At 40.0% G+C, this 15,308-nt stretch overlaps 1 protein-coding gene across 3 annotated transcripts in view; it reads left to right on the forward strand.

Annotated features, from left to right (window-relative positions):
- Positions 1–15,308, forward strand: part of grb10b (growth factor receptor-bound protein 10b) — a 71,628-nt gene that overhangs the window by 16,658 nt on the left and 39,662 nt on the right. For 2 of the 3 annotated variants that reach the window (XM_082552854.1, XM_082552856.1), the window contains exons 2-3: positions 4,028–4,142; positions 14,613–14,709. In XM_082552854.1, the coding sequence (XP_082408980.1) occupies positions 4,092–4,142; positions 14,613–14,709 (148 nt within the window). In that variant the 5' untranslated portion in view covers positions 4,028–4,091. The remainder of the gene's footprint in view (positions 1–4,027; positions 4,143–14,612; positions 14,710–15,308) is intronic. The other variant, XM_082552855.1, reaches the window with a different exon arrangement.

Genomic DNA, 15,308 nt, shown 5'->3' on the forward strand with positions numbered 1-15,308 from the left:
GCATTGTGACACTGTTACATTTTGAACTCTATCATTGAACAACCTACTGTCATGCAAGTTTAAACAAAACCACCTTAATTAAACCAGATGCCGTACTCTCAGTGCCACTGCACCCCAAAGTCTCCCATTCTGCTATGACGATAATTGTACTGTCAAGGTCATGGATGGTTAGGTTTCAGTACACTGTTCAAGTGGAAGGAATTGAATCAAAGGGCTCTGAAGGGGTCTAATCCCTGCACTGGAATGGCTTTGATTGTGTCAGGGCACAATTAAGAATAGGTACATGTATGTTTGGTCAATAGATCAGTCACTGAGAGTAGCTATGGCATGTATGAGCTCCTTGAACTTTTTTAAAATGCTAAATCAAGCACCTGGACTTTTTCTCATGTTTTATCACGCACAGTTGAAACTAACCTTCCAGCGCACACCTGTAATGTTGGCTGAGTGTATCTTTTGTTTTTGTGGTATTGACTGTTTTGCATATAACCCTGACAAAAATTTCCAGTGATGCCCAACTATTTGTTTGGCATCCAGAAGCACAATTAGTTGAAGCTTACTTGTTTCCCTTGCTTAACCTCCTGATTTCTGGAAGGGGAAAAAAAAACCAATAACCCAGCCTAGAGTTTGGCCACGAATAGTAGGTTCGTGGCGCTTAGTGAGGGGTGGCTTGGAGCGTTTAGGCTGATGTAAATTAGTTTTTGTTTTTGTTGTCAACGGTGTGTCTGTAAATGATGAGTAGATGAAAAGTTGTGCTTGTTGGCCAGCCAGCTAGGCCCCACACATGGATTGAGAGGGTTAACGCTCATACTCGCACAGATGCCACGCACATTACAAGCGAGCCCTTTCATTGGTCCTAGTGAACACGGTGCCAAACTCTTTGTTTAGACTGCATTCATAGTTTGGTCGGTATTTGCAAGTCCAGTTTTGGAGGTTTTATTTTAGGGCTTCAAGGGGGGAAAAAAAAAAAACCCCGTGGAAATCGACAACTTTATCTTTTCAGTGGGCACAGTGTCAGGATAACATCTTAAAAGTGTAATAAGTAATGTGTCTGCATCAAAAGCAAGAGCGTACAAGTGCAATGTGTTTGCTGCTGCTTGCTTGATTCTCCTTTTCCAGGAAGCTTTGCACTTTAGCAATATGTGTGCTTAACAGTCAACTCTGCTGGAGCTGGGAGAGGACATATCGCCGTATACAAATCGGATTTCATGGGACTCTGAAGTTGTTGAGGTCTTTCCAAACATGACTTGATTCTTAAAAGTACACACCTACACACAAGTATTTGCAGTATACTGGACGCAAACATCCACACATACCGTCGTGTGCACATGTACATGCTGAAACAAACACTGTTTGGCAGAAACGCACACATACAAACACTGCTCCACCGCAAGGGCAGCTGGCTCACGACCGCTAATGCAAGCATGAGATAATATTAGCAATCTATAAAATGCCAGGTCCTATTTTTATAATGTGAACTGGGGGTCACGAACTGCTGCATAAAAGACCATCACAGTTATGAGCCTGAGCTGCTCGACTCCAAATATACCCCAGGGTATAACTTCAGACCTGGATATGTGCCTGTAGGGTATTTTTGGGTCAGTGTTTACAGGTGTTTGTTCACTGGCAGCAATGCCAGGAGGTTAGTAGGATACCCACTTTAAGAAGTTCAAATACACTGGAGTTCATGTTGTTGAAATTATGGTTATTTTGACCAAGGATAGCCGGGAGGCAGGGTCTTGGAGCAGGAGCACTTATTTTTAGTAGAGATGGCACGATACCACTTTTTTATGTCCGATACCGATATCATAAATTTGGATATCTGCCGATACCGATATGAATCCGATAGTGTTTTTTTAATCAACAAAAGTGTTTTTTAAAATATCTTGCTGCATTTTGCAAGTCTGCAAGTTCATACTCAAGTTTAAAACAACAACTACACTAAAGCTATTCTGTTATACCTGTATGCAAAAAAAAATATTTCATAGTTCAGCAATACTGATCAATCTAATAAACTTAAACCTACACCATCCTCCCTATTCTGGTATTTTAAAGAGTACTTAGCATAAATATTAAGCAACCTAACTAATAGGGTTCCAACTCCCAGCAACAACAAAAATAAATAAATAAAAAATAGGGAACCACCCCTCACGCTCCACCTCATGATGCTTAATCGACGTAATCAACCTTAATTTGATGCAGTGTGAAAAAAAAAAATGCACAGAAATCAATTATTTTTCAAGAAATATTAAATAGATTCAACATCTTTCTTCAACAAAATTGCAGACTGCACAGATGGTACCTTCCCAAAGGGAAAAAGTACTATAGCTTACTAGGGTCTATATATTAGACTTAATAGTCACTATATACAGTAATTGACTTCTATTCATTTTACATCAAATTAAAACTTTGGGTGTAAGATTCAGATAATTATTTATTAAAAGCTAGACATTTTAAATGAGAATAAGAAAGAAAAGTATGTCTTTGTGCCCTCTTTTCCCTGTTAATGCCCTATCGGCCCCCCTGGCTAAACTTTGCTAGATCCGCCCCTGCACAGTTACCAGCATCAGCTACGTAGAAAAAGATCCTCGAGTAGAAAGTAATATTAAATACATTCTAACAACAGCTTATCAAGCTTAAACGTGCTGCTGTTGTTCAGCCGCTGGTTTCCTCTTTCTGGTGCAACGTGGGCCAAAAGCAAACTAGAGACACGGACTCGCGACAGAAAAGCCGATCAGCTGATCGTTAAGCAGTTTCATGATTGAAGTAGCAGCAGGAGAGGCAGTCGCTCCATATATCGCTCGTTAAGCTTAACGCAGGAATGCTTTACAAACATTCAGAGATGGACTTACACACTTGCTTTACTTCTCTCGGGGATAACTTTGTCGGAGATGAAATGCCGGGTTGCTAGCGAAGCTCCAAATGCTATCCAGACCACCGACAGGTCCCGCATGCCACAGCCGCTCTATCACGTGATGCATACTGCTCCGACGTGCTAACGTTCTGAGGTGAGTTACGGCGTGTTGCAAGTTTTGTGAGGTGCTTTCGTGATATTTAATGGATCGGATTACATTTTTTTATTTTTCTCCGATATCCGATCCAGTAATTTAGGTCAGTATCGGACCGATACCGATACGTAATATCGGATCGGTCCATCTCTAATTTTTAGTACCGTAAAGTGCCGCATCTATTGCAGTAAATTCAGTTATTTTATCAAAGACCACACCTCAGATTGTGCAGTGGTTTTATTTGTCTAAAACTGACTTATGACTTATGGCCTGTCACTTCAGATCCACCTTGGTGAACTAAATCTAGAAGGCAGGAAGGCAAGTGCAGGACTCGTAATGAGGGGGGAAGCGAATTGTAGAATTTTCATGTTTTGTAAGAGGGTGCAAAAGATCTACAGTAAAGCTGAAGTTGCCGCAGGGATGCGATGCTCTTGGTAGTGGGGTTTTCATTTGGCTGTATTATGTGAATAAAGCAAAAGTTTGTTTTGGCTTACTGAATGCACTTTTATGGTGGAGTAAACTAACGCCGCAGTTTCAAGTAGCCTTTGTTCTCCTGTAAACCAGCTTAACCCTCTGTAGGGTTAAGCTGGTTTTAAATATGAAAACCTGGTAGTGTGAGGATTTTTTTTTTTTTTTAACTTTGATTTGTACACACAGCTGACCTTTAACTGCCCACCTTTCAAAAATGTATTAAAAGTAGCTTTTTTTTTTTTTCTTCACCCTTATTTTCCAGCTTCGAAGTCACTTTCAAGCAACATTCATTGGTACATGAGTGAATTCTGAAACAAGTGCTGATGTCTCTCTAAGCCAACCATTATATCTTCTGTGTTGTTGTTGACGTTGTGTAGTCTATGTGGGTTAAGTACTACTCTGTGCTATATCTGTCTTCTTCAGACTTCATCTTCCATTCCTTGTGTCATCCGCCTCTCCTTCCTTCATCCGTCCTCTCGTGGACGCTCTTATCTTTTCCCTGCTTCCTTTGTACTTTTCCACTAAGCTCCATTTGTGTTCTTTCTCCACAGGTGTCGCTCTGAGCACCTAATATCAAAACCAATTGCAAAAAAAAATATCTGAGAAACGTAAGCCATGGCTGTGGCCGGATGTCCGGATTATTTCCTGCATCATCCCAATTATCAGGTAAATGGAAATATTTCATTTGAGATATTCATTTTTTTTTTTTTTTTTTTTTTTTGGGAAAAGGGCAAAAATGTTCTTTTATCCTCCCTGATCAAAGACCGAGTCAGTAACTTGTCGTGGCATGGTTGCATCATTCTACTAAGATGAATCCACAAAGAGCAGCAGCTGGCTGGACCTCTGAGGCTCCAAAAAGATACTAAAGTAAACTAAATTGTTAAATTAATTCATGATTTCTCTTAAAATCCTTAACTTTGGCTGACTTTGGAGTCAGATTTGTCTCCTTACACCTGGTCTTTGCACAACAAGTGATGTCACAGCTACTAATATGAACTGTGCTTTGGTGTCATGAGTGTGCGATTATCGATTGTGTAGATGTGGAATATTAGAGCGCAGAGACTCTGTGCTTTCTCTGCTTCCTGTTTGTTTTAACTCTTCTACTCCCATGTTAGTGCTGATGCCAGGGATTTTCCTGAATGGTGATGCCCGTAATTCAGGAGAAGATTGCATTGGTGACATCACAGTTGGCCCAAACGGTGTGATGGTTATGAATAAAACTTCACTCTACAAACTGCACATGACCAAATTCCATCACTCAGTATCCCCTCAGCTGTCCCAGCTGCTGAGGTTTAGATATGGATTTGTCTTTTGGTCAAGTTGTCCCTGATCTTATTGTTTTTTTCTGTTTAATTCAAATTTCCACAGACATTGATTTACAAGCGAATGCCATCATTTGTTGCAGAGGAACAAGAACAAACTTGACTTTTTGACCTTGCTGTTAGATTTAGCAGAATCATCACATCACCCTCAGTGGAGCAAAGGGCTTCCAAGCATTCAGAGCAGGCCAGTCCGGCTGTGCGATACAGTTCAGTCTGCTAGTCTGTGTCGATTCATTTATTTTGGCACAGTTTTCAAATTTCTTTTATGTACATGTGCTCACATACTTGTATATGTAGTAGGTTTGTGTCAGTGGTTCTACTACAATATACAGCAATTTCTAGCAGCTGTATATTGTATCTGCTGGTCTTTAATTTTAAATAACAAGTTATTGAAAAAGCTGCCAGAAAGTGAAAAGGCACAGTGAATTTAAAAAATAACAAACAAAAAACCATGGTGCCCAAAGATGGCAGTGTAAATATGTGTAGGCTAATAATTTTCCTGCATCTGGCCCTGCATTAATATTTTTCTTGTTTTAGATTATTCAGCACTAATTAAAGACAGACTGGAGGCTGTTTCAGAAAGAAATGAGACATCATTTAGCTCTTATTTCTTTGCCAATGGATTGGGCGGGTCCTGTTAGAGCTGTAGTATATGGATGTTAATGTGTACACACACACACACACACACACACACACACACACACACACACACACACACACACACACACACACAGCAGTACTCGCTCACTCGGCTGTTTGGAAACCATTCACCTATAACAGATGTACCTTGACTCACTGGATGAGAAAACCCATTCACTGTGAAATTCCAGGGTTGTGGAAGATTTTCCCTGATAAAACTGAAGCAGCAGTACCAAACCGATTCAGCTAAAGATAACATTCATTCTATACTCCAGGGATTATATCACCACTTTAATCTTGTTTCAGATGTAATCTTGATAATCTTGACTGCTGGCTAAATGATCTATATGTGCAGAACTAGGCACATCTGATGAAGTAAAGGACGCTTGCTAGGAAGCTACACTATGCCCTACCAAGTCAAAGTCTGTATAAATGTCAGTGTATGCGGTTTTATGTAACTATGGAGAGTACAAGGAGAGTTCCTTGTGACACAAGGACTAAAACACTAAAATGCCATCTAAAGAGATCTCCACATGCCAGTGAACAATACTGTCACGAAATGTTCACTGAATAAACATGCACCAACCCCAGGACGCTAATATTAATGCTAGTTATAACAAGAGTTACCTGAGCATTTGCATGTCATTTGGGCTTAACATCAGCAGTTCGGAGTTTCTAAAGACTGTCCTTGTTTATGCAGTGTGAAGATGTGCATCTTTTCACTTTTCCAGTTTACTGTCAGTGCATGAACATTAAGACCAGCAGTATGCTACACGTGAGGGCAAAACTAGAGTTTGTTCATTTTTAACAACTTTTGTAGTTTCTTTAAGCAGTCATAAGGATCTGTAAAGGATATTCAAGGCTCTTCTTTTCTTTATAAGCACAAAACCTGAAATGGTTTACTACTATAACATTTCCAGACTAAAAAGTGGTGATTAAAGCCCTCAGTCTTGTAATGTTATGCAAATGTCTGTCATGGCCCAGCTCTGCCATGGCTCATTTGATTTTAACTACAGCTACGTTTCCACAGTATAAACAAATTAATCAACAAAGCTTTGTAGCAGACATTAGTGTGACCTCCTGATCTCATTCTAGTTAGTTATGTAATAAGGGATTTCCACTTGCTGCCTAGTGTTCATGTACTGTATGTTGCAACAAGCCTATTAGCGTTGTTTTTTTCCCAGTAGGTCAGTCTGAAATAAGACTAGGACCCTTTTAGCATTAGTGATCTTATATTTAAAGAATTTTTGTTCTCATTAAAACGGTAATAGAAAGTGCAATTTTTATCCTGTGATACTTAAAAGCTTCAGCCTCTCTAATGTCTGCAGACTGCAGTCAAGCGTGTAGTGTCCACTGTGCAGAGGACAAGTGGACAGTTTTGCAGTAAGGATCCTAAATGAGCACAGTTGGTGCTTATGTAATTACTGTGTGCACTGAAAAGTTAAAAATTTTGAATTGAACGTACTGGGGAAAAAGGATGTTGAAGATGGAGCTGCCAGGCAGGAGGAAAAAACCTCCCCTCACTTGTGAGCAGTGTTGGGTAAGTTACTTTAAAATAGTAACTTAGTTACATTACTAGTTCTCTCAAAAGTAACTCAGTTACTTCAAGTTACTCGTTACTTTCAAAGTAACTAGTTACTAGGGAAAGTAACTTTGGTTTTACTCAGAATTCTCTTGTTAATGTGTTGCTTCCATAACTTTGCCAGTCTTCTAGCTTGCTTACTTGCCACAAGTGCACTGTGCCACCTACCAATAGAAAGGATATGATAATGTGCATATTTCCACGAGAGAAATCCCACGCCTGGACCGTCATTGACTGCTGCCATGATTCTAGCCTACGTCACAGAGTCATGTGCGCCTTTTACATCCAACACAAAAACTGCAGTCGTGGTGCTTTCGATTGTACTCAGAACTCAGAAATTCTGCCTTCTGAATAGGAAGATGTAGGTAACACCAGACTGCAGATGAGCTGCATACAGGGCTGGACTGGGAAAGAAAATTGGCCCGGGCATTTTGACTAGAAACTGGCCCACCATTATAGGAAAAATCATAAAGCCTTTGAATGAAAACAAACACTGTTGTGACAGTGATGTACACTGTTTTGATGGTATATATGCATCAATCTATCAATCGTTTGTTGTAAGATTCAGATAATTATTTTTTAAAAGCTAGACATTTTAAATGAGAATAAGAAAGAAAAGTATTTCTTTGTGCCCCCCATTCCCTGTTAATGCCCTACCTGGCCCCCTGGCAACACTTTGCTAGATCCGCCCCTGCACAGTTACCAGCTGTCAGCTACCTAAAAAAGGATCCTGGGGTTATTTGTCTCTCAGAAACAGTTCATAACTTCCCTTCAACTCATTCATGTCACCTAAAAGGTAAACCTGTTTCTCCATCACCTGCTCAGCTCTGATGATCCAGTAAGGACATCTCCTGGTTTCATCTTCATGTTTCCCTCTCACCAGATAACCAAACCATATCATGACCAGCAGCTTTTTTTTTTTTACAGCTGTGGCTCCAGCAAACATCAGCTGATACTTAAAATTAATATTAAATAAATTCTAACAACAGCTGATCAAGCTTAAACGTGCTGCTGTTGTTTAGCGCGACATCCGCTGGTTTCCTCTTTCGGTGCAAAGTGGGCGATAAACAAACAAGAGAGCCGATCAGCTGATCATTGATCAGTTTTCATGATTGAAGTAGAAACGGGAGAGGGAGGGAGGGGGGAGAATGCAGAGGTGTGGACTCGAGTCACATGACTTGGACTCGAGTCAGACTCGAGTCATTAATTTTATGACTTTAGACTTGACTTGAAAAAATGTTCTAAGACTTGTGACTTGACTTGGACTTTTACACCAATGACTTGGGACTTGAATTGGACTTGAACCGGTTTACTTGAAAAGACTTGATATTTCACCCCAAATATAAAATTTAACATGCATATTATATAGAGATTGAAAATGTGACGTCATTCACGGGTAGAATCGCAAAGGATTCTGGGAACTCGTGGCAAGCGGTACTAGCGCACGCAGGCTTTCAATTAAAATCAGTCACACAGCGATAAAAAGAAACACAAAAATGTCAAGAAGCTGTTGTGTTATTAACTGCAATAGCCGGTCGCATGACAGCCACGGGAAGCCGACGGGTAAAGAGATCGGTTGTTATCGGATTACATCGTTGAAGAGAAATTGTTCAAACCATGTTTCCGAAGTAACAAAGAAGCGACTGGATTGCAGCCATTCAAAGATCAAATATAACGTCCTAGAACACTCCAGCTCACAGGTTAGTCTGCTCCAAGCATTTACACAAAGGTCAGTCTGCTGTAGTAGTTAATGCGTCATTTTTCTTAACATAATTGGTGATATAGGTTACAAGCAAGTCTGGCGCTGAACAGAAATTGTCGCGCTATGCTCCTTTATTTATTGTGCATAAATAGTAAATTATCCTGACACAATATTGCGTTTCGCTTCTGTTATTATGGTACACTGACAAAAACACATACTTTTATTCACAGGATAAAACAGGTTTTTTGTATCACTAATTGCCCAGTACGATTACAGCATACAGTCTTATTGTCACTGCTACATTTCTGTGATGGGTACCAGAAATTATTTCCACTACTAATTAATTACCGTTGAGCTCAAAGGTCCTATTAATAAACGGTTAACGAATGTGTATTTATGAAGACGATTTGTGAGACTGGTAAACTTATGATACGTACGATGGTCTTTCGTTCTACACGGTGCATTTCAAGGTCCTGTACCCATCCGTCGGTAAACTGTACCTGGGCTTGTTGCAGTGACCGGAAGTTACTAAACTTCATGAGTGTATGCACTCACTCCAAGAACCGTATAATTATAAATATGCATATAAATATGCTAAGATGAGATAGCTGACTTCATCTAACTAGCAAATGTTGTCCAGGCTACGTTGGTGATACAGTTTTTTTTAATGTGTATGATATTTTTGTCATGCGATTTTAAAGCTGGTCCTACAACCGCATCCAAGAATAACATGCAGCGTATCTCAGAACTGTCGGTGAAAATTATTCTTGGAGCTAGGTTTAATTGAGCTGCATTTTAAAGAGGTGCAATTTCACAATTTGTGTATATTTTCTAAGTTCACTATTTTGTATGTGTTGAGAAAAACACAGATTTTAAAATTACATGGTCTAATATTTACATTTAGCATATAACTGCAACATTATTTTTTCGTTTGTTTTTTTTAAAGACTCGAAAGGACTTGAAATTCAAAGTTTCAGACTTGTGACTTGACTCGGACTTTTACACCAGTGACTTGAGACTCGACTCTGACTTGCCTGACATTACTTGAGACTTGACTTGAGACTTGAGGATAAAGACTTGAGACTTACTTGAGACTTGCAAAACAATGACTTGGTCCCACCTCTGGGAGAATGAGAGAAGAAGAGGCAGCTGTGCAGCAAAGACAGAATAACTCCAGCTTTGTGCCTTTTTCATTGTAGCTGAATTACGGGACAAACTGTTCCTTTTCACCTCAATAAGAAACGCGTAATATTTCTCTGAATACCAGACGGGACGGTTGGCAACTCTAATAACTTATGAACAAAATAAGGTTCAACATCATTAACTTCATAGCACCCACCCAGCTGTATAGAAACTCCGTCATGCTAGCTAGCACGCAGTACGGAAAAAGTCAGAATAACGAAAATAAACTCCACCTAAACTTGGTTCATATCTGACCCAGAGAGACTGCAGGTCATAACTTCTTACCTGAAGTTCAGTTCACACTTGGACCGGCGGCCGCCTCGGGTCTCTTTTCCTTCTGCGTCCCTTTTCCTTCATCCACCTGCTGGCCTCCACCACTTGCTAATGTTACTGAATCTGTGAAAGCTCCGCGATAGCCACCACACGAAGTAACGAGTAACGACCCTATCTAAATCCCAGTAACGAGTAACGCGTTCCTGATTTTGGCATAATAACTAGTTACCGTGCTCGTTACCACAATAATAACGTAGTTACTGTAACGCGTTACTTAATAACGCGTTAGTCCCAACACTGCTTGTGAGTGACGCTTGCTTGACAGTTGTAATCTGATAACTCGGCTTTAAATAAAAGGCTGCTGAGGTACCGATGTTTTGAATCATACTCACGTGAGCTAGTTTTGAATTCAACTGATGGAAACGACCTAAACTAGCAACAGTCTGAACTCAATGGTGAAGAGAAGACTGTCAGGATCAGAGTGGAATGTTGAGCTGTGTTAACAATGATGACTTCACTTACTGGTGAATGTGAATCAACTACTAGTGTGTGTTTGAGGTCCAGCCTCCACTCCTTTTCGTCTGTGCCTTAACCTTGCCTCTGGCCTTCCACTGACCCCTTTTTAAAGGGTTAAATCCTCAACCTCCTGACTTCTTTTTGAAGTTCTTTTCAACTTCATTAAAATGAAAGGGCTCTTCTGTGCTCCTTGTCAAAATTTGGCCTACAGTCAAAGTCCTGCTTTTTGCCCCTTAATAGTGTGCAGGATATGTGGGTGGGTGGGGAAGTCTGTGCATATGTGCGTGTAGAGCTAGGCGATAGAACGATAACGATATGTATCGCGATATAACTTTTACTCGATAGAGAAATTAAGCTATCGCGATAGACCTCGCCGCTCTTGTCCTCTAAAAAAAAAAAAAAAAAAAAAAAAAGGTCAGCCAATCCAAATTAAGTAGCGCAGAGCCGAACCAATCACAGCCGCAGCGTCACGTCGCGTGACTTGTTACGTACCGCACAAGTGCCAAGCCGCACGTGTGTTTGTTTGGGAAGCAGCCAGCGCGTAATGGAGGAAATGAGTGCGCCAACTAGAAAAATCAACCGAGCGTGACCGAAGAGAAAACAGATGATGGTTCCAATGCCGGAGAGATTGTCGAACGGAAGAGCCAGAGAAGTTCCGTAGTGTGAAGGTATTTCGGCTATTTCAAGTCTGACAAAAAATAGAGTAGCGTGCACTGTAAATTGTGCCGAAAGCAAGTCTGCAAATACAATAAACTGGTGCATGCGTCACACTGCGCCACGTTATTGTTTCGGTGAAATGAATTTCTACAATACTGTTAATTCTACTCTCTGCAGTGTTTAAATGCTTACATATACACACAGTTACTGTCCCTCCACACATACGACTCGGTTCTGCTTCTATGCCCCAGCTTTGTTTACTTTTTCCCACCGAGGCTTCTAGACTTCTGATTGGCCAATATTTCTGCACGGTTAGGAATCTAGCGCCACCTGCTGCTTTGGCATGTTCATAGCAGCGTTTTCCTTCATTTCTGCCTTTATGTGTGGACGGGATTATTTTTTTTAAAACGAAAACGGAAAATCTCCGTTTTCAAAAATACCCGTGTACGTGTGGACGTAGCCTCAGTCTCTGACTGGAAGCGCTAATTCGTCATTCGGCTTTTGTCAGACTAAAGTAACTGTTAAAACTGTTTGAAAAGCTCAGCTATACAACAAGGAGAGATTGAGAATTTCCTTTTAGTTCTGTTTATTTGATATTGACAAAAGTTAGTCAGTTTTGTCTGTTCTTCTGTAAAACAAACTAAGATTTATTTTTAGAATTAATATTTTGCTTCTAAGTGGAATTGACAATTTAGTCTGTTTCGTTTGTTCTATTTTGAAACTTAAACGCTTTAGCGGCTGCCTTTTGTGTAGTTTGCAATATTTGCCTTTATTTATCTGAAAAAGTCTCATGTTCCTTAAGTACATCTACCCTGTTGAACTTATTATGGGAAATAAATATTTAAATAAAAACAAGCTGCTGATTATTTCACATTTTACTTGTGAGCAACGGCACATTTAAATCTTACAAATATAGTTATTTGGCTTATATCGTGATAGATATCGTTATCGCCTGAAATGAAAAAAACATATCGTGATATGAAAAAATCTCATATCGCCCAGCTCTATGTGCCTGTGCTTATAAGATTCAGAGGTGTGATGACAAAATGCAAGAATACAGGAAAAAGAACCTTTTTTTTCCTTTGTTGGTAAGACACGAGGTGTGCGTGCGTGTGGTTTACTTCCAGACAGCCATGCCATACAGCATTGAAGAACAGTATATGGTGTGAAAGAGTCTTTACACTTCTGCTCAGTGATGCTCAACCATGACCATCCTGTCCTGAATACACACAGCAACTTTGTGATACACTTGCACGCCAACCAAACTGCTTGGGTGACTGGGTACGGATCAGTCACAGTCTGGTAGCTGGACCAGACGGTGTGTGTTGATGATGGGTTTGCTGTGTTATGGGAACAAATGTAGTAGTGTGGTGGTCATTTCTTTCTGGGGGGGGGAGAAATACCACTGAAATTCAAGACAATAAAAGACTGAACAATACAGCTTAATGACTGGATGCGGTTGGGTTAGTTGGTATAGAAAAGCGGTTGGGGGTAGCTGTGGTCGACAGACATACACTGACAAAGTACATAGCATGTATACCAGTTTATTTTTTAATTTTTTTACCAAGGCTTTGGTTTTTAACAGAGGAGAGAAAAAAGTTAAACGTGCATTAATTCAGTATAGCAGTACCATTATTTTTGAAGAATGGAGACATCAGGGTGAAATTCAACAGTATTTCAAAGTGACTAGATCCTCTTTGAACTGTTCAACAGTCCTGGTTAGTGGGGTTTAGATGTCAAAATGCTTTAAAACTTGAGCATGAGAATAATAAAGCTTGTTATAGTGTTTACATTACGGTGTAAAATCAGTTTTGATTAGGAATCACTGCTAGCCTCACATTTGTGTAACAAGATAAAGATTAAATGTGTTGTTGCCATCAAGCACTGCGCTGCAAGGAAACAAATTTAATGAGATTCACCTAAAACCTTAAATGTATTAGCAAAAGGCTGCTTGTTGCAATGCTTTTGACCTGTTAACTCCAATGTGGGGCACAGACTCCATTATAGTTTCAAAAAACAATAAAAAAAAAAAATTGTGAGGTGTGTTTTTATACAAAAAAAAAAATCTAGTTCTGCCTGCATTGTCTGTACTCTAAATGAGACAGAACAAGCTACTGTAGCAGCTTTTATTACAGCGTCAGAGGAGGTCTTGTGTGCTTACAGTGAGTAGTGATGTTTTTCTGAACACTGTCCACCCAGAACGTTCTGTTCCCTCTCCTGCTGTGTCAGGTCCTGTGCGGGACGCTAGTCGGGACACAGACAAATGATAAGTTGCTCTAGCTGTGCCAGAAACAAATCTGAGACGAATATGTTTACACAAATGTACATGGTCGCTCCTTTTACTCTGATTTTTATTTTATTTCTGACTTTTTGAACAGTTTGTCCTGACTGGACTGCTTCAAGCCAGCATAACAAAGGGCAATCGAGGACACTGTGGATGAGTGGTATCTTAAGTGCTTTCCATCTGTGCTCTGATGCACACCTGCCCATGTTTGCACCCTGTTTATGCTATATGTGGTGTCATTTTACATTCGCAGTGTAGGGAGAGTAGAGAATAAGTTGGCTCAGGTTTTCTGAAGGCTTTGTAACTGAGGTTTGTTTTCCGTTGGTTATTTCCATTTATAGCTTTTACTTCCCCTAAAATGTTCTTAGGAAAAAAAGCTGTTTCTGTTTAGTTATAGCTTCGCCTTTTAAAGTGCAGCTCTGCAGGAAAAATGATTTCCAGAAATGGAATATACTATTCAAAATGATATATGCGTTTATGTATAATCACCGGTTCCTATCAGTGGTTGTTTCTGTTGCTTATTTTGACAGTAGACCAGGACAAACGACCCTAACACTGGCACTTTAGAGGGCCTCGTGTTGTGGTTTCACATGGAAATGATGGCCACCATAAGATTATTCTACATGCTTGTGAGAAAGGCATATTTAGCTGGTTGCAGTTTGCAAACTCTGCGCCAGATGCCACTAATTCCTACACATCGGTCCTTTACGTGATCGAACAAGTTTCAACAAGAACGTGCTCCACCATGTGGGCGTTCAGTTCCACAGCATGAATGGTTAATTTAAAAATAAATGAATGAAAGGGGAGAGAAAACAAAATTTGCATTCAGCTGACATTTAAAGGGGTAATATACTGGTGATTTTAAATGTTGATCATGTTTAGATAATGCATGTTTACATTGGCTACTGTAACAAAGTTCTAAGCAACTCTTTATTATTTGTTTTGTTTTTTTCTGTCTTCTTGCTTCTCTCTCCCTCAGCAGGAAAATATAGACCGGTCTTCCAATCACAGACAGACTGATCTCATTGGTCCAAGATTTCAGCAACCGGCCAATCAGAGTTCTCCTAACCATCAAGGTTGGTCCTTTTTTTTGTTTTGTTTTTTACCTGATTGCACATTTAAAATGTCTAGTTTTGGGCATGTTTTGGAGCTTGTCATTTAAGACTGCATGCTATTTAAAATATACATAAAATAAAATACATATCAAACATTTTTCCATTGCCATTCTGTTCACGTGTTGGTTTTGGGGGTGTGATATATATTTGGGTCTCTTCCGCTGTCAACACTTGAGCTGTTCAAAGGATGATGTGCATGGACGCAGGGTGCTATTATAATTACACTGTCTATGGAATTGTGCCATACAGGGCTCATCCATGACAATCGGAGCATGAGATTTAAACACAATATTGGCTCAGCATGGGAGGTAAGGGTGGGGAGTCTGTGAGGACTCAACCAGTGAATTAGAACGCTTGTCGCTGGCATGGGAAATAAATGGAGCAGAAATTACATTGTCATTTTTCAGGATCATCTGGGATAGAGGGAACTGAGGACTGGAGAGGCAGATGAATGGAGATGAGTGTCACTAGGCGATATTTTTGTTTACACACTCGGAATATCTCTTTGTCATGCTTATTTTACAGTTTCATACATTGGACGACAAATTATTACAAGAGCT

Source organism: Aulonocara stuartgranti, assembly GCF_965226115.1.
Source record: "Aulonocara stuartgranti genome assembly, chromosome: 11".
Classification (NCBI taxonomy): domain Eukaryota; kingdom Metazoa; phylum Chordata; class Actinopteri; order Cichliformes; family Cichlidae; genus Aulonocara; species Aulonocara stuartgranti.